Source organism: Spermophilus citellus (genome assembly GCF_964194105.1).
Source record: "Spermophilus citellus genome assembly, chromosome: 11".
Classification (NCBI taxonomy): Eukaryota; Metazoa; Chordata; class Mammalia; order Rodentia; family Sciuridae; genus Spermophilus; species Spermophilus citellus.
The window spans coordinates 74,695,863-74,717,277 of NC_138192.1; the positions used below are offsets into that span (position 1 = coordinate 74,695,863).

General features: G+C 32.5%; 1 protein-coding gene across 1 annotated transcript in view; it reads right to left on the minus strand.

The window, feature by feature from the left end:
• TLK1 (tousled like kinase 1) overlaps positions 1–21,415 on the minus strand; it is a 149,200-nt gene that overhangs the window by 21,703 nt on the left and 106,082 nt on the right. Inside the window, exons 7-12 of the mRNA XM_081261081.1 lie at positions 21,154–21,243; positions 19,261–19,353; positions 14,661–14,771; positions 14,414–14,550; positions 10,786–10,974; positions 5,959–6,025 (exon numbers count right to left, since the gene is read on the minus strand). Of these exons, the coding sequence (XP_081117207.1) occupies positions 5,959–6,025; positions 10,786–10,974; positions 14,414–14,550; positions 14,661–14,771; positions 19,261–19,353; positions 21,154–21,243 (687 nt within the window). The remainder of the gene's footprint in view (positions 1–5,958; positions 6,026–10,785; positions 10,975–14,413; positions 14,551–14,660; positions 14,772–19,260; positions 19,354–21,153; positions 21,244–21,415) is intronic.

Sequence of the window (21,415 nt, forward strand, 5' to 3'; positions counted from 1 at the left end):
AAAAGCAGTAAAGACAAATATTAATGAGGAATTTCAACACTTCTTAGCACCTTTCTTGTCCACATACACCAAGTCATAACATTCTTCATGAGCTTAACTGTGACTATTTCAAGCTTCATGCATTTCCACTGCAAACCACTGCCTATGCAAGTAGCATCTGTGTTACATTCTATAGAACACAGTGTACAATGTAGTTGGCTTTATTTAATTGATAGAAGAATTCTCAAAATATTTCTTTTGGTCATGGTCATAAATATTGAGATGAACACAGAGTTTTAAAGATTAAGCCCTCTAACATTATGTTTGCTCATTATTTTAATTCAAATCTAAAGTGACAAGAAATGCCACTTTATGCAAACTTTGTGGTCATACTAAGATGATTATGGTATTCTAAAAAGAAAGACCAGAAGGGATATCAAACTCCAAGAATATTTGGGGGTCAAGTCACCTAAAACCAACGCCCTGTATTCTCCACTGTTCAAAAGGCTTGTAGACAATCCATTGTCTTCCATTTCAACTAGTTGCATAGTCCACTGTGAAGGAGTGAGAAAGAGCTGTGTACTTGTTCTTGACCTGTAAAGATTTCATCATGGAAGATTAATACTGATGCTGCTGCTGCCTGTTACTGGTTGTTTCTCTTTGCAGGTGCCAATATCGGTCAGAGAACAGGATTTCAGTGGCAGAGTTGTTGCTATACTGTTATCTCTTCAGAACGGAGGCACAAGGAGAGATGAATGCCACATCGCAAGGAGCAAAGGAGAGAGAGAGAAAGAAATGGTGTCAGGTGGCATGTTGGATGTGATTTTTGTTTTAGTAGAGATTGAGATGACTGTAAATTGTTTAGCTGATTCCTTCGGTCTGCAAAGATACCTTTGTGTTGGTGCGGATGATTCTTGTCTAATCCTGTTTCAATCACAAATCGGTTATGTTTTCCCAGTTAAACTTTTGGCATGTATATTTAGGGCTTACAAATCAAATAAACATACTCTCACACGCACACACCAAACACACATTAAAGCCAATTCCTACTATGCTATTTAATATTTGATACTGAGTCGTCCGACTCTAATAATCAAATATTTAAATAACCAAGAAGATGATGAAATTTGAAGACTAGAAAACAAAGAGCAACACATGTCCATATGCTGTTCATATCACAAACTTGAGTAACAGCAGTGTCAAGACATAGTTACAGATTCTAATAACTTCAAAAATTCTATTCCCTTGTAAGTATGACTGGCAATGTGTATCTTTTTAAAAGCATTATGACTACAGAGAGAATCTATCATAAGGAAGCTGGTTTTTCAGGAATTTTTCCCCTCGTATGTGTTCATTTATAACAGTCCTTTCAAATCATTTCTTTCTTGTCTTCAACTTCTGAATGATAATCTGATTATACAAACAACCTAGCAGAGCTTCTCAAATCACAAAGATAATTGTTTTCCCATAACTTGAGTTTATGAAAGACTATTATCAAAACAGGATCAACTGGTGTGTGATTTGTTTGTTTCCTTAAATCCTAAGATTCCACATGGGGCAGAAATACATAATATAGAAATGTTTGTGGCTTTGCCTTAAAGAACTTCTTTTTTTTTTTTTTTTTTTTTTTTTGTACAAGGGATAAAACCAAGAGGGTACTTTACCAGTAAGCTACATCCCCAACTGTTTTTATTTTATCTAAGAAGGGTCTCACTAAATACTTAGGACCTTGCTATATTGCAGAGACTGTCCTCAAACTTATGATCCTCTTGCCTCAGCATCCAGTCCCTGGGATTAAAGGCTTGTACCACCATACCCGGTGAGAAACAACTTTTAAAAGACAGGAAACAGTTGCCTTTGCAACTATAAGTTTTTCATAAGTGAACACAGAGGAAGTTATGCATAAGTATTAGTAACAGAAAAGTTACTTTCTTTTTTGTTAATAATTTTTTTTAGTTGTAGATGGACCCAATACCTTTATTTTATTTATTTATTTTTATATGGTGCTAAGGATCAAACCTAGCACCTCACATGTACAAGGCAAGTGCTCTACTGCTGAGCTACAGCCCCAGTCCAAAGTTACTTTCTTTTTGAAATATTTTCAGTAATAACTTGTATGGTCTCATGTTTTATTATATAGTTTTATTCTGTTCTATGAAATCCTTAAGATATTTTTTAAAAAAATATTCCAGAGTATACATCTTACAAAAAATGTGCTTCATTGACCTTTAAAAATAAATTTAGAACAGAAAATCAATAGAGTAGCTAGTAATAAAGAAATATTTTAGCTGCTACAACAATCATGAACATAATGTGAGAGAAACAAAAAGGATGTATGTAAAAAACACCTGATTAACACTGCTCTGAAAAAAAATGTAATGTTTCTCAAAAAACCCGAGGAGCAAATACTCCCATTACTTGAAGACTGTACTTTAGGAGATATGCAATGAGCCTACAGTGAATTAATTCTTATGAATACAAAGAATCAACTTACTATTCATCTACAATAAAATAAATTTAGAAATAAAGCACATGCATGTTGCCAATGAAAGATGAGTAAAGGTCGACGTTCTGGCTCTGTCATTCACTAGTCAGTCACTAGTCTTTATAAATAGTCAAAGAATACAAAAAAAAGATCTTTGCATTCAAAAAGTTAAAATTTATGTTCACTCAAAAGTGGTTAAAACTTCAAAGTCTACAAAAAGTATTATTATTTTTTAAAGGTAATATTATGAAATGAGAATTTGAATCATGCCTATATTAGGCAGAGTGTGAAAATAAATCACTTGTAAATGAGTAAGCAATGAATACAAAACTAGTAATAATTAAAACAATATTTATATTAAAGAATTTTTGATAGTGAAAAAAAGTGATCTGTAAAGTGACTTTCCTAATCTCAGAAGACAAAGGTAATAATTTCATAAGTAAAGTTTACTTTTACTTTTCGGTGGCAATTAGAAACACCAACTAAAAACACTTTATCATAGCCATGTGCTTATTTTTGGAGGTTTCTATCTGATTCTATCATAGTTTAACCACTTTGGACTTATTATTTTTCCAACACTACAGATTAGCATGGAATGTGAACTGAACATTATGACTTATTCAATGGTAAATAAACTTTTTCATACTTCAGATTACCTATTTGATTATCATTAATATCATTACAAAATGCAGTGCACATAATTTATTCCATTTCAAAAAAAAGGAAAAAAGATCTGTTCAAACTGCATCAGCTTCCGTATGAAGTTAGTTTTTAACTTCTCTACTAACAAATTTAATCTAATAAATAATTCTGCTTAATGTTAAGCATTTATTAAAGGAAAAGAGAGAAGAGAGAGAAAGAGTTACCCCTGCTAATGCAAAAGTATGCCAGGTTCCAAACCTAAACCCTAAACTGACAACCCACAGGTTACTGGCTGTACAAGTTACATGGTCATTAAATATTCAAAGATCAGATCTGATCCAGCATGTGGTAGTATCTACACAACTTACAGGTGTGGGTATACTTTGTGTCAGCCTAATAAACCCAGAACCACAGAGAGCTAATAATATAGTGGTGGTAATGTCTTTTCTCTTGACTAAAGCCTGTCTTCTGTGTTAAAAGTTTATTCAATCTTTTTTTTTTTAAGAAAACAGAATAACCTATTTATAATGACCTATTTCCAACTGTGCTTTAGAAATCTATTTTTAATACATGAACCTTACTGCTTGTTATTTTTTAATTGCACAATTAAATAGTACCCAATTGTAAGCAGACACCTGCTATTTATTTGTGCTCTAAAGGTGACATTACTTGCTTAGTTTTATCCTCTGTATGTACTACTGGCAACATTCTTTATAAATGCATTCATTCTTCTCATCCAAAATAGTCTCTCAGAAGAAAATGTGAGTAATTCAAAACATACAGGTATATTTCAGCATTACTAGTGATCCATTCTCCCAAAATATTCTATGATGGAGGTCAAGGAAAAGTTGTAGATTAAGAAGATAAAGTCAGAAATCTAAGACTGCTCAGTAAATTTGATAAAAGCTGGGGTGGGGGGGAAAGCACGAAAAAGATTATAGAAAGGACATTTATTAGAAAGAATGAGTGAATATGAAGAATGTAGAAGTCAAACATTGTGAAAGAGGATAATATGAAGGTTAGAACAGAACGTGAAGTATTCCATAATAATTCGTAAGTATTTAGATAATACTTAGATGCATAAGTATTCTTCACTTTAGAAAATAAACGTATTATTTATAGAAACAAAATATTTCCCAAACACAAGGAAAGCTATAAATTAATCATCAAACAACCAAAATCCCAAAACAAACTCTCCTCTGAAGCCTTTTCAAAAGTGTTGTTTTTTTTTTTTTTTTTGTAAAATAAGTAGTCAATTCTGAACTAAACTGCTTTAAAATTTTGAATTTTCATAAGATTTTTCATAAGGCACACATATACAATGTAATCATTATGTAATTTAGACTTTGTTATTACATGTGAATAACCCTTGAGGTAGAATTCTAAATATATACTTAGTTGTATATACTAGTAAAACTAAATATCTATTTCTTTATCACCAAAGGCTGGTTAGAAAATAATTGGTAGCTTTTTATATGGGATATCAAGAATAAGCATTATTAAAATAGCTTAGGTAGGCACATAAATACTTGTGATTCATCCTGTACTAAAAATCTCTTCTCTGCTGCCACAGTTCCATAGATCCAATATAGCTCTATTACTACAGAATGATTACTACAGTTCTATTGTTCCATCTGATGTAGAAAATAGACAAAAGCTGTCTACTGTATCTCAAAGAGCAGGAAAAAGTCATTAATTGCAATAGAAAAGAATAAAAGGACTTTTTAAAAAAGATGACCAAAATAAATAATTTGGAACTCACTGTTCAAGTAATTTAGGTTGAAGCTTTCTGGGCAGTGGCAGAGACAATTATAGTTTAGTAAAGGACACAGATACAAATTATATATTACACATCTACAAAAACACAAAACATTTTTCTATTCCCTATAACCAAATGGCAGTGTGTATATATTTATATATATATATATATATATTTTTTTCCTATTCTCTGTAAGCAAAGACAGGCGTCTCTGGCATATTGACAATATTACAAAAACAAATTAGTATATAGTGTGATGGTAGCAGTTACCAGAATGGATTTCTCAGTCTTGTTTCACCCTACACAAGGGAAATGACCTCATAGATAGTGTCTTTAACTAGCTCATCAACTCCTTTTTAGCTATACTTTAGCCTGTTAAAATTTTTAAATAAATCAGACAAGCAGAAACCAAAATAAAACACTGGGTAGAACAAAGGAATCTTTATGTCTATTAGAAACTTCATCTGGCAGGGAAAAACTCTACTTTCTTATCACTAGTTCTTAAAAACAGTTTGAATTAAAATAAAGACCTATAAAATCAATGGAATTTTTACAACTTCAGAGTTAACAAACAAGTACAAAGCTATACATTATAAAAATTTACAATAACATAAAGTTTTTCTAAATTATGTCATTTTATGACTAATGATTATTTCTTTTAAACTTTAAGTACATATTTCAATCAAAACACGTAAAGAAGCATTTGACAAAAAAAATTAAGCCAAAGAATTTAAGTATGTTTTTGCGAGTTGTTATTTTAATTCATTATGAAATGGACACAAACAACATGGAATTTTACATTTTACCTAAAAAAATCAAACATTTTCTATCAAAAGGTGGCACTGAAGAGTAACCTAAAGACCCTGGCATATCAGAATCTCAGTATTTTTAAAGTTAGTTGCCACAAGGTGAAGAAATGTTATTTTAATATACTCAAGATACAAATGCAACTTAAGAGTTTTTTGTTTGTTTTTTTGGTCTGGGGGTTTTAAAATTGGCATCTTTCTCTTAAGTTTTGGCTTCTAAAATACAGAGAACACAATTCTCTACTTTGGTAGCAAATTAAACTAAAAATCCAGCATGTTTCACATACCTTTTTGAGATGTCCTAGTCTAAGTTTGAAAATTTCTTCCTGTTCATGATATTCTGCCAAAGTCAACCTGTCAAAAGTGAAATTTTAATTCTACATTTTGAGATTAATACTTATTATTTCTTATTAACAACTAGAAAAACATGATAAAAATGGGCAAATGTAATACTAAAAATGGTGACAATTTTTAGCCAAAAATTCTTTAAGATATTCTTCAGAGTATATGCCTAATACCTATAGATGGAGCAATTAACTAACAATTATTTGATCAGTACCATCTATGAAGTTACCCAGAATATAGAAACAAAGGACACAGGGAAAAAAGACAATTTCTCCTTATATTTTAGTTTGAGCTTACACTCTATATGGAGGTAAAGAGGTAAAAAAAAGAAACAATTAAAAAATAATAATTTTAAGTTATATTAAGTTGTTCTTAAGAAAACAAAAAAGCATGGTGGATAATGACAGTAATTTGCTCTAGTTGTTAAATGCTCTTGAGACGATTTCAGAGTACATTCTATACAATGGCAAACTAGAAGAAAATACATGAGCATCAGGCTGTAGATGGGCAAGCAGGGCAGGGCAGATCATGCATGGATTTTAGGGCAGGTAAAGAATATCAATTTTACTCAAAGAATAATGGGAAACCACTTCAAAGGATGTCAGTCCAGTCTAGGTATTGATTTAGGAAAAAAGGAAGAGGGAAAAAAACAGATGTTACCCCCTTGTCTATATCAGTGTATGAGGAGCAAAATAAAGGAAAGCTAAAACTACCCAAAGCACGCAATTCTAAAATTTCTTCAGTGCTGGGGACTGAACACTGGGCCTCATACATGCCAAGCAAATGATCTATCACTGACCTATATCTCCAGCCCCAAATTCTTATTTATTTTTTTGAGGTTCTGGGATTGAAGCCAGGTCCTTACACATGCTATGCAAGAACTCTACTATAACTCTACTATTGAGCTATATTCTTTCCCCAGTACTAAATTATTATTATTATTATTATTATTATTTTGTACCAAGGATTGAATCCAGGAGTGCTTAATCACTAAGCCACATCCAGCCCCTTTTTATATTTTATTTAGAGACAGGGTCTCGCTGAGTTGCTTAGCGCCTCGCTATTTGCTAAGGCTGGCTTTGAACTTGCGATCCTCCTGAGCTGCTGGGATTACAGGATGCGCCACGAGCCTGGCTCCAGCACTAAATTCTTAATAAACATAAACTTTAAATCTTTAAAGTATGGGATATGATCATTTTATTATCAATTCCAAATATTCTTATGATAGCTTTGAAAACTAACCATTTTAATATATGTAATGGGACCACTGTAAGACTTATATACTATTCTTAAGAAAAATGATTCTGTGTTCTGATAAAGCAGAAGAAAGGAATAAACATAGGCAATACTGAAAGAAAATGAGGTTTAAAAACTAAATATAATATCTCAACTAACTCAATGCAAGAAAGCTTTTAGGAAAGCTTCTAGATATGTACATATGCCATGGGTGGAAGTTTAATTATATAATGACATAATTTTCTACTCTTAAAGTGGGGTTTTAGGCCCCCTAGTAGAGCATGAGATGGGCTCAGACTTTTTAAAAACTGTATATTTTTGTTTGTTTCTATATAGGAATAAAATACAATTCTTTACACTGATTTTTACTGAGTTAACAAAACACAGTTAAAATCTGGTATTTGAAGGCCAAAACTAGTACATAGCAAGTTCTCTGAAAGTTTTCTTTTTCTTTTTCCGGTACCAGGGATTGAACTCAGGGGCACTCAACCACTGAGCCACATCCCCAAGGTCTCAATGAGTTGCTTTTTGCTGAAGCTGGCTTTGAACTTATGGTTCTCCTGTCTCAACATCCTGAGCTGCTGGGATTATAGATGTGTGCCACCATGTCCAGCAAGTTCTCAAAATCTCAAAGCTGTATTCTACTAAGAAGTTTGGTTATCATGAAAAACTGCAAAGTTCCTACACATGCAGATTGTTGGAATTTCTCCCATTTGAGAGGAAGAATATTTTGCTTTCTTGAGTTGGTATGCTACTGACTTTCAAGGGCAGTGATTCTTACCATTTTATAACCACAGGTATCTAAAGAACAAATCTAAAGCAAGTTATAAAATACTCTCCCAAGAAACGTTTACGTATATATAAATAACTTGGGAGTTGACAGACACCAGTTTTAGTATTCCTTTTCTAAAGGTCTTGTCTCACTGACTATGATGCAAACCTCATCATGGCAAAAGAGCCATTTCTTACATTTGTCTACATTTCCCTATTAAGAAGTACCTGACAAAAGCTTTTTAGATATTTCTGTTGTCTATCTACATTAATGGAAAACGTTTTTAAAGAAATGTATGTATTTAGATAAATGAAAAGTGGTCAATCTTCTCTAAAGAAATAGGATTTGGGGCTGGGCTGTAGCTCAGCAGCACAGTGCTTGCCTAGCATGCATGAGGAACTGGGTTCGATCCTCAGCACCACATAAAAACAAACAAACAAAATAAAGGCATTCTTGGGCTGGGGATGTGGCTCAAGCGGTAACACGCCCGCCTGGCATGCACGGAGCTCTGGGTTCGAACCTCAGCACCACATAAAAATAAAATAAAGATGTTGTGTCCACCGAAAACTAAAAAATAAATATTAAAAAAATCATCTCTTTCTTTAAATAAATAAATAAATAAATAAATAAAGACATTCTGTCCATTTACAACTACAAAAAATTTTTTTTTTAAAGAAATAGGATTTGATTACACAGAATGAAAAGAACTAAGCTAGAACAGTATTAACATTAATGGCTTTTAATTACCAATTGTTAGGCTGTTTTAAGGTGATTTTTCAAAAATCCTCCTATCGAGTCATTTGGTTAAGTTATTTAACAAAATCTTTTATTCACATGTACTATAAGGATACAGCTCTTCCCAAACAAACCATGTCTTCCTATATGAATCTTATCAGATATTAGGTTGAATTTATTAATATTTTATTGTGTACAAATACACAAATATATTTTATTTAGAAGTATGTTAACACTCTTAAATAAAGCTGTTCAGTAGGTTTAAGAAAATCTTCAGTAGGTTTATAAAAAAACAGGGGCTGGGGTTGTGGCTCAGTGGCAGAATGCTTGCCTCGAACATGTGAGGCACTGGGTTCGATCCTTAGCACCACATAAAAATCCAAATAAACAAAATAATGATATCGTGTATATGTATAACTAAAAAAAAAAAATTAAAAAACAAAAAAACTCCCAAAACTTTCTAAACAAATTTAATATTCAATGACAATCTGTTTCATAAGGAAAAGAACTTGAAGCCTCAAAGTTAAATGATACAAGCTATAGTAAATAGACTATTAGAGTCACTTAAGGGTGGGGGGAGCTTAACTCGTTTATTTATTAAAATTTAACAGAGCTTTACTGAACATTTAACCATAAGCCATGCTTTGAAGATTAGATTTTTAAAGGGGGGGGCATGGTTTGCCTTTGAAAAGCATAAAACAACTAGGAATAAAGGGAATTTCTTCAACATTATAAATGGGGTTTTATAAAAATGGATAACTGACATAACAGTTAAGGGTAAAAATTTTGAAGATTTCGACCTAAGATCAGGATGTCCACTTTCACCACTGCTATTCAATACTCTAGTGGAAATCCTACCAGAGCAGGAAAAAGAAACAAAATGCATTAAAATTGTAAAGAAGTAAAACTGTCTGTATTCACAGATGGCATGGCTCTTCATGTAGAAAATCCGAAAAAATGCATGAGGAAAAAAAACCCCGTTAGACCTAATGAATAAATTCTGCAAACACACAGGGTATGAGATCAATACATAATAATCAGTTGTGTTTTTATACACCATAAATGAACAACTTGAAAAGAATATTAAGGAAACAATCTCATGTATACAACATAAATAAACAAAATAATTAGGACTAAATTTAACCCAGGAAAAGAAAGACTTATATAGGGAAAACTAAAGAAATTTTAAAAGATCCAATTAAATGAAAAGACTCAAACATTGATGGATTGAAAGGAAGGAACCAGTAGAGAGCAAAAGGTTGAAGACGTAAGATAAAGAAGGTATCAAGAAGTTCCTTACATAGCAGATGATGGGATTCAAAGCACCATATTCTAACAGAGGAGGAAATATATCCATACAAAATATCAAGGGTATACATATTTTTCTAATCACATAAATTCATGTAAGCTCTTCCAGAAAAATTAGAAAAACTTTTCTTACAGAAAATATTAGTTTAGATACACCTGTACACTGAAATTTTAACAAGGGTGTTCTCTGTGGGATGGGATCACAGTCTATTATTACTCTCTTCCACGTTTTCCAAATTTTCTATGATAAGCATGTAACAACTTTTTTAAAATGCTTTCATCATTTGAAATACAAAGAGCAAGTCATTTACACAGAAAATTTAGAAAACAAAGAGCAGGAAAAAAAAAAAAACAATATTCACAACCAGCCCCATGAATTGCTTTCAGAAAATAAATGACAGTTATATTACTTAAATTAACACTCCCTCAGAAGAGGAACATCAATAGGAACATTGAATTGAAATAATCAAAACTTTGACACTTTAACTGATTCAGACTTATAAAAAGGGCAGATTCCAGTATCTACTTACAAAAGTAGAATTCAGATGTTTGGGGCTTATTAATTTAAAGCTAAATTTTCAATATTGACTTCCTTCCTGGCCATAACTATTCTTACTTTTTAAATATTAATTATAAACAACATCCATTACTAACATTTATACTCACTACCTACAATTTGGAAAAAAAAAAAAAAGGAAAATTCAAAATAGAGGCTTACAGTTGTGGTAAATTTGGTCTAACAAAGGGATCATTTTCTGCTCCATTGACTGCTTTGTTTTTTCTTTGTTTTGGTTCAGAATTGGTAGAAGGTGCCTGAGAATTATTAGCTGTGGGAGGTTTGCGTTTGGCTAGAAGTTTCCTTTGCCGTTCAATATCTTCCCTTTGCTGATTCACCCATTCTTGTTGCCTATGTAAAAATGAATAAAACCATATTAACCTTCAATTACTTTTCATAGTTAAAACATGAAAAAATACATTAGAAAACATGAAAAATCAACATAAATTTGTAACCTTTTGGTTCTACTCCTGTGAATCAATTTCTACTCATCCTTCAGGTCTCATTTGAAACAATCATTTTTAAGTGAGATGTTCCCCTAAACTCCTGGTCCAGGGAAAGGTGGGTTGCTATACAGAATCTCACGGTCACTTGTCCCCATTTCTGCCTTTCTAACAAATACAATTCCTGTAGATACTTCACCAGAATGTCTCTGGTAAGCCTACCTCCCTAAGAATGGAGAGCATATCTACTTTATATCTTCTTGTATCCCTAACACTAGCACAGTGATCAATACATAATTTGGTATGCTCAATAAAAAAAAAATCATTGATGAAATAAATGAATGATCTTAAAAAAAAAAAACCTAGCAGTTAAGAATGGGGTAGGCTTTGTACATGCATCTCACATATAAAAACCTTTATTATACATTTTATATTTATATTAGCAGACAAGATTACAAAAGGCGAATAGGAATTTAATATGAAAGTGTTATTTTCTAAATTTATCTGTTAAAAAGAAATTTTGAAGTTGTGTAGTTGATGTTTTGAAATGAAACAAAAATTTGCCTTAATATAAAAAAATTGGGGAGCAAAAAGAATTTTGACAATTTAGGGAAAGACAAATATGGGAACAGTAAGAGACTCAGCATGAATTTGAAAACTAGGAAGTTAATAGATGTGAAGTTATTAACATTTTCCATTTAAGAATCTAAGCAATTTTGCCATGAGCTCACTAATTCTAAAAGCAAATAGATATTATGTCTATTACAAAAATACAGGTTGGAGATTTTTAACAGTTTGATCAGAGCATTAAGTAGCTTAACAGGGGATCTTTTTATTAAGCTATCCCATCATACAATACCCTAAGCTAATCAAATAGTAATTATCTTGCTTTTAGGTCACCATACTGTGTAATGCAAAAAATTTAAAACTCTACCTAGTTATGGTATTTAGATTTAGAGCAAGTCAAAAGTTTCATCTAACTCTATCCCTACCATTCAAACCAGAACTATAGAGCCCCTACTGGTCTTCTGCATACACTCCCTTCCCTTTCCTATGCTTTGTGTAAGGGAATAACAGAATAAGACAAAAATGAAAGAACAGGAAGAACCAAGGTAGAAGAGCAAAAGGGTATAGAAAAATCTCAAGAACAGCAAAGTGAGACTAGGACCTTAAGCCAGTTTTCACTTGGAAGGAGGAATAATTTCAGTTATTAAAAAAGCAAATTTTAGAGCTGAGATGTAGCTCAATGGTAGAGCACCTGCCTAGCACCTGCAAGGCCCTCCAGTTAGATTCCCAGCACCACACACACAAAAACCCAAAACTTGTGTGTGTGCATACAAACCAAAGATTGAACTCAGGGGCACTGGACCACTGTGCCACATCCCCAGCCCTTTTTTGTATTGTATTTAGAGACAGGGTCTTACTGAATTGCTTAGCACCTCACTGTTGGTGAGGCTGGCTTTGAATTTGCGATTCTCCTGCCTCAGCCTCCTAGCTGCTGGGATTACAGGTGTGTGCCACCATGCCTGGCCAAAAGTAATTTTAAAAACAATTTCAGAGTACAATCAAGATGCTATAAGTGCAAATAAACAGCCTAGTTATAATCCTAATAGAAAGTAAAGAATTACTAGAATGGATATATAGCTAATATCTGATTATTCAGGAAGGAACGTTCAATTTAGAGATTATTAACATGATTTATTTTCATTAATTCATTTCTCTTTTCATCCACTAATCACTTTATACCAATGATTACAAACAGCATAATAAAAATATGTAGTAACACAGTAAATCCTGAATAAATGCTTATTAGTGATAGCTAAGACACGAAAGTTATTTTGATCTTTTCTGATAGTTCAGTGGAGAAATTTTAACTACTGGCATGCATAGTATTTATACTAGGTCATATTATGCATATTAGACCATGCATATGAATTATGTAACCTTCTCTTTTATTCATTATAGGACAACTACAGGGTCTGGGTTTTACAGCAAAGTTTCTTGCTAACAAGACACTAAAAAAATTATGGCTTCTATCTCAAATCAATTTCTTGCTCTTCTCCACTTTTACAGTCAATATATTAATTAGAGCATGATCATTTTCATCTGTATACTTTTCCATATTAACTGTCAACAATCTATCCTCTTTTCACTATTATTTCCATATTATCAGTTGTCATTCTACAACTCAGATCCGATCACACACACTACATATAAACCTTTAACAATGTCCATTATTCACAGAATTAAAACCTAAACTCTAGCATCACAAGGATACTGTCCCTTATTGTGTTATGCTTAATACCCAAGCACAGCTGTACTGAACAAAAAAAATAAAATAAAGTAAAATCTGTTGAGAGAGAAGGCCATTTTTTTTAGCAAGTCGTCCTGGGAACGCGTGTTTGAAGCAGCATTGCTGATGTGATACCATGTGAAATAGGCTTTACTCTGCTTTTCATAAGGGACTGACTCTGGAAAAGCTGATGTAGAATTCTGGCATACTCTGCTTCCTTGATTTTTATAAATTTCCCAGAGGAAAGAGGAAGGAAGGGAGGGAGGGAGGGAGGGAAGAAGGATGGATGGATGGATAAATAAACAAATGAGCCAATGGGAGTAGCATAGGTCCTGGCTCCCTTAACACAGAAAGAGCCAACCTATTCTTACCTAACACCATCTAAACTCAAGAAAATGCAGTGTATTAAAGTACACCTTTGAAATGCTAAAGCCACATGTTCATTTCAACTGAGCTATTAAATCTGACGCAAAAGAAGAAAAAAAGTTCTTTTCCTTAGGAATAGAGAGAGATAAGGGCTGAATATTATCACTTATAAACTAGGAAATGGCAAAAATAAAATTAAGTAGAAAGCCAGGTGCAACAGCACAAGCCTTTAGTCCCAGCGCTATGGAGGCTAAGGTAGGAAGATCACTTGAGCCCAAGAGTTCAAGACCAACCTAGGCAACATGACGAGATCCTATATCAAAAAATAAATAAATAAATAAATAAGAGGAATGTAGAAAAATCCCAGGAGACAGACAGACGCAGACATATACAACTCTTCCAATGAACAAATTTCTAACAATTTTCCTCCCCAAATTATCACATAAAGTTAGAATGTTGGTTACATTTAGGAAAGTCAGACTTTAGAATACTACGTTATAGATGAATGCTAATTAATCAATGTCTGTTTAAAGTTAAAATTGTTAACACCCGTTTCACATTCCTTTCAAAAAGTAAGGGGAAGATGTTGAGTGTAATTCCAAATTTATAATATTTTAAAGTAACAAAAACCCAAAGAAAAACTAATTTTTGAAAATATAAGAATGACTATAAAACAAAAATGACTAACTTCACAAGATTCTGAAATGCAAAACCATCTGTCCATTGTTCAGTAAATGAAGCGCCATGTCTAACTGTTGTAAAGTGCCCAAGGCGTAATCTATCTTGCATACTCTTCTCTCTGCTTGACAATTTTTCTTGTGTACTCTGAAAAAAGGAGGAAATATCATCATTCAATTTTATTCATTAAATTTTAAAAGCATACAAGACAAAAGGGGCTAGGGAAGCAGGGAAAATTTAGTGAACTTTGAACTTACCTTTTCAATAAGAAGTTTCTTGCTCATTGATATGCACTTATTTAATCGTTCTTTGTATTTTTCAAGTAATTTTTGTTGATCATCTATTTGCCGTCTGAGATCACAGTTAGCCTAAAATATACATAGAAAATGCAAAAGGTCTAGAATTTGTATCTATGAAAAGCTTAGGATTTTTTTTTTTTTTCTTTGCAGAACTAGGGATGGAACTCAGGGGTCATCTCCCACTGATCTATATCCCCAACTTTTTCCATTTTTTAAGACAAGGTCTTGTTAATTGCCACAGGTGACCTCAAACTTGAGATCCTCCTGAGTAGTGGGGATTACAGGCATATGCCACCATACCCAGCTCTTAGAAATATTTTTAATGTTTTTGAATAAATTGTATATAGATAGGATTAATAAAACTAAATTATCGGAGCATGATGCTTTGAAAAAAATCAAGCCTACTTACTAAGGGACAATAGAATTAAATGTAACTCAACTTTGTGCTAAAAATACATTAAATTTATATATATTCCATATATTCAAATCCACACTCTAAGGTCAGTTATCTGAATCTAAGTTCAGTTTTCTTATTTCTAAACAGGGGCAACAACATCTACCTCAGTTAAAAATAAATGAAATATGGTATAGAATATGTCTTAACACTTGAGAATATATCTGAGCTAGGCACAGTGGCACACGCCTGTACTTCTAGCAACTTGAGAAGCTAAGGCAGGAGGATCATAAGATTGAGTCTGGCCTGAAAAACTTAGAAAGACCCTTCCTCAAAACAAAATAAAAAGGGCTGGGATGTAGCTTAGTGGTAGAGCTTCTGTGTTTCTGTTAAAAAAAAAAAAAAGTGTTTTTTTTTTTTTAAAGAAAAAATGAATGTTCTCTTAAAATAAACATCTTCTCTATTAAAATTGTGGATGATGCTGTAAGGTGCTTATCCAACAACTATCCCCACCATTCTTTCTTAGCAATAAGATACCAAAACTCTATTTAACTCTGTAGGCAGTCATATGCTCAAAGAGGCCTCCCTCTGATTAGAATAGTGTAGTAGTAAGAGGATTACCTGGAAGGCTTGCTGAGACCCACTTCTGCTAGTTTTCTGAGTTAATAGGTCTAAGAAAGGGGCTAAAATTTTCCATTTCTAACAAGTTCTCCACTCATGCTGATATCTAGTCTGAGGATGACCATAATCTGAAAACAACAGGTCTAGGCAAATCATGGAAGAAGCTAAAGTACAATGACATTATGTCTTGAAAATGCTGAGAGACCATAACAGCTGACCTAAAATAGATGTAATTCATACAAGACCAAAAAATTGTGTGTGTGTGTGTGTACACAATGTGCATGTATTTAACTCGAAAAACTGACTCTAAAATTCCCTCAGGACTACAAAGGGCACCAAAATAGCCAAAATGAAGCAGAAAATATTTGTTGAACCATATATCAAATTTAATATAAAGCTACAACAATAATCATCATCATCATCAACCAAATTCTTCTTAATAATGGAAATCCAATGCTTTATTCTAGAGTGACATGTGCCTAGCTAAAATATTACATTTCCCAACTTCCCTTGTAGCTAAGGCTGGTCAATGAAATGTTAGCAAAAGTAGTTTGACTAAACATCCAATAAGGCTGCACATGGAACCACACTTTTTGTTTTCCTCACCTCCTCCTGATTTCTGCTTAGAATACAGATATTATAACTGTGACTCAAGTAGATATTTTGGACCCTGATGGGACTGTCAAGATGGAAGCCATGTGCTGAGCATGAGGAAGCAGAATACTGAAGTAGCCAAGGTCCTATATGATACTATGGAAAAAAAAAATCACACCTGGGCTCCCACTTCTGCTTTTTGCTTGAAAAATAAATTTCTATCTAGCTTAAAATATTGGTTTTTTAATATTCTTTGTTACAAAGACAACTACTAAATGATAAAACAACAACCAAAAAAAGAAGGCTGGGGTTGTGGCTAAGTGAGCACTTGCCTAGCATGTGTGAGGTACTGGGTTCAATTCTCAGCACCACATAAAAAATAAATAAAATAAAGGCATTGTATCCATCTATTAAAAAAAAAAAACAGATACCATTATGGAGCATTCTATTCTATGTTCCATTGTTCTGCCTGAGTATCACTATACTGGTACTCAAGCAGAACAATGGAACACAATATAGATAACACAAAATAGATCCACTTGCATATGGAAATAACAATTTATGATGGAGTTGGCAGTGTAAGAATGGACACTTGAACAACTGGTTATCCACACAGAAAGAAATTAAATGGAACACCCTACTCCACACCATACCCCCAAATCAATTCTATTGAGATTAACAACTTATACTGAAAGACCAGAACATAAAAGTTCAAAAAGAATATATAGAAAAACATCTTTAGGATCTAAGAATTTTTAAAAATAAGCAAGGCAAATATAAATAAATATTTAATAACATAAAAATTAAAAATACAATCACCAAAGGACAGCATGACATAATGAAAAGACAAATCACATAGTGGGAGAAAATCAACATGCCCAACCAAAAAAAGTTGGTATCACTAAGAGTCAAACAACCCAATTTAAACTTAAATTGGGCACCCTCTGAATCAGTTACTTCATAGAAGAAACATATAGTTAATTTAAACCAATAGTAAACTGGGACTGCATAACAGAGCCATGAGACATCCATCAGATTTTCCAGAAAGAAAAAAAAAATTGTTTAAACCTTATATTATTAAGTCTTGGCAAGGTTTATATGCAGTAGATTCTTCTGGACCACTATAGTTGGGAGTATATATCGATGCAACCACTTTTGAAAAGTTTGGTATCATAAAGTGAAGCAAAAGATGTTCATGCTTTGTACTATTGCCATGTCTTCCCTAAGCATATATAATAGAAAAAGTCTTGCACATCTGCCCTACAAGAATATTCTTAGCAGAATTATTTATATTAGAAAAAATGAAAACAAAATGTCAACTAAAAGCAGAAGAGACACACAAATCATGGCATATTCATAGAGTAATGCCTTATTCTCCCATATATAATGTTCAGTGAAAACAAGCTGGGCAAAAGGATCAACATAAGATAATTTCACTTAAATAATTTAGTGTACAGACATATTTAATATAAGCATTAATAAAAAACATAATGGCAAGATACATACAAAATTTGGAGGTTAAGCGGGGGGAGCATGAGAGGAATGGAGGAATTTTAGATAGGACAAAGGAGAGGGAGGGTAAAGGAGGGGGGCAAGAGGGTAGGAATGATGGTGGATGAGTTAGAACATGTATGAAGTATTATTCTTTATTACAAAGAAAACTACTAAATGATAAAACAATAACAAAAAAAGGGCTGGGATTGTGGCTCAGTGGTAGAGCTGGTAGAGCACTTGCCTAGCATGTGTGAGGCACTGGGTTCGATTCTCAGCACCACATAAAAAATAAACAAATAAAATAAAGGCATTGTGTCCATCTATTAAAAAAATTCTGAAAATACTTTGCATACAATCAGTGACTTGAAAAATTGTGCTCTATATGTGTAATATGAAATGAATTGCATTCTGCCATCATGTATAACAAATTAGAATAAATAAATAATTTTAAAAAGAATAGAGGTTAATGGTAAAGAGAGATGAAAGAGTAAATGGGACAGAATTAGGAAAGACACTCTGGATGTTCCAAAGGGGAATATGGTAGAATCATAGGTGTTGATTTTATTGAGTTTCTATACCAATGGTTCTCAATGCTTGCTTAATTAGAATAGTCCGTAGCAGCTTTTAAAACTATGAGATGGACATCGTTATCCTAGGAACATGTATGATTGCATGAACAGTGAGATCCTACATTGTGTACAACCAGAGAAATGTAAAATTGTGCTCCACTTGTGTACAATGAATCAAAGTGCATTCTGTTGTCATGTATAACTAAACATCCAGGGGCTGAGGTTGTGGCTCAGTGGTAAAGTGCTTGCCTAGCATGAGTGAGGCACTGGGTTCAAGCCTCAGTACCACATACAAATAAATGAATAAAATAAAGGTTCATCAACATCTTAAAAAAATTTAAAAAATAAAATAAAAACAAAGAACTAAGCATCCAAGCTACATCACATCAATTTGATCAGAACTCCTCAAGGGTAAGAGTTCAGACATTATTAGTATTTCTACCCTTTCCATATGGTGATTCTAATAAACAGCAAGGAGTAAGAACTACTGTTTTATACCTTACTCACATTATAAGTACACTTTTGGATATATTTTAAAATAAATTTTTCCTTAAAAATCTCACTGGACTACTTATTTTATTCTCTATAGTATCAGATATAAGGCAGGCATATAGCAAAATCAATTAACTTTAAAACTAACATGAAATGATTATCTGATGAGTAGCAGATAATATAAAAATCAAATTTTAAAGATTTCCATTTCATCATCCATTAAGAGCTAACAGAATAATTTTAAAGTTGGTATTATCAGTCACATACTTACACTACTAGACAAAGCTTATTTTTTTTCCCAGCTATAGATAACTTTACCATGTTTTTTTCTCATCAGTTTCACTGATGCCAAATAATTTTCTCAATTTTTTCCACTCCATGACTTATTACTTACCCTGAGCAAGTCATCTATACGACCTTCCTTTTTTTCCAGGTCCTGGTTTTTATTATTTTCTAATGCTGCTAATTTCAGCATTGTGAGATCAGTCTAAATGAAAGAAAGTTACTTTGTTATTTCCATTATATAGTCTTCTGCATACAAACATAAAACTAGATTTTATTTAACTTCCAAAAGCAAAGAAAAAGGTGTTATATTTGTATGTAAATGGTATCTCAAAAAGTCTTAGTGCAGCTTTAAGCTTTAATAACTTCAGAAGCAGAAATGCTATAAACATAGGAAAAAAAACGTTAATTATTTAGAATACTGGTTTCTCATTAAAACTCAATATAGTCACTGCTTTGTACTATACACGACTCTAGTTGATTCCTGAACTTTGTGAAAAACCTTCTTTATCAGGGCTTGAATCCAGCAGCATTTAACCATTGAGCTATATTCCCAGCCCTTTTTATTTTATAATTTTTTTTTTTTTGAGATTAGGTCTTGCTGAATGCTTAGGGCCTTGCTAAGTTGCTGAGGCTGACCTTGAACTTGTGATCCCCCTGCCTCAGCCCCCTGAGCTGCTGGGATTATAGGATATACCACAACAGCTGGCTTCAATTGTTTTTTAATTGACAAGTAAAAATTGTATATATTTATAGTCAACATCATGTTTTGAAATATATGTACATTGTGGAGTGGTTAAATTAAATATTTAATATATATATATTTTTTTTTACGTGTGATGAGAACACTAAAATCTATTCTTTTAGCAATATTCATACATACAATAATTATAGTTATCATAGTGTACAACAGATACATTGAACTTCTTCCTAAATTTGAGTTAATATCTCAAAACCTTTTATGAATTGCTCAGCGACTAAAAGGAATACCCTGTACTTGAAATCCTGGCCAAAAGGGCTTTGATATATACATAATGGTTTGAATATGACCCTACAAATAAGAATTGAATGAAAATAAAACTAGGGAATCAAGCTGGTCAAGCAACAGAATCTTACTCTCTCAATCCCCAAACTAATTAAAAAAAAAAAAAGTGATCCAGAAACTGTCACATGTACAATAATAAAATAAAAAACAGTACTGCAAGATTGGGATGCTCAGTGGCAGAATACTTGCCTAGCATGTGTGAGGTACTGGGTTTGATCTTAGCACCACATTAAAAAAATAACAAATAAAATAAAGGCATTCTGTCCATTTACAACTTAAAAAAAAAAGACATACTTTGTGTTTGTATAAATATGTCAAAATATATTCTACTGTCCTATATAACTAAAAAGAAAAACAACAAAAAAAAACTTATTACTGGACTAGGGGTACAATTTAGTAGTAGAGCATGTGCTTAACATCATAAGGCCCTGGGTTCAATCCCCAATACCAAAAAACAAAAACAAAACAAAACTTAGTACCTAGTTCAAGTCATGAAACTCAATAAAAAGAATAACAAATATCCAAAAAATTCAATTTTCTAATGACTTTCTAACTTATAGCATATATGCGTACACATCCACAAATGAACTGCCTTAATGTTTACCTCTAACAAATATACTAGTATCAACTCAAGATATCAATTATATATACTTGAATGCTATGTTCAAAAACAATCAGTAAAGAGAATTACCATATTAAGAGAGCTCTGAATGATTTGTTTAAAACATCTATGTATTTGTCAATGTGTTACAAAGGACAAAGTGATAGTAAATTGGGTGTTTCAATTTTTCCCTCCCTCCCTAAATATTTTATTGTTGTTGTTGTTGTTTAGTATGTTAGTTTTCTTGATGTTTAATTTTACTTTATATCTAAAACAATAGTATATGTCTTTAAGTTATTAGTATAAAGTTGTGCAGTGGTTTCCTAGAAGTCATAAAAATGATTTTAGTTATTAATTACCTGAGTAATTTTAAAGGATAACTGCTTTGGTTGTACAACAGGGTGGTCCCCAAAAGCTAACGCAGTAGGGGAAGGGCTATTCGGTCGAACCTGAAAAAACATATATTAAAATGTTTACCTTTAAGCAGGAAAAAAGGTTTCTATTTGGTAGCAACTACTTAACATTTCTCAAGTTTTTTTTTTTTTTTAAATCAGGATAATACTTGAAAAATAACTGACTTTTTAATCACCATTTATTCAACAAGCACTCTTTGAATACCTC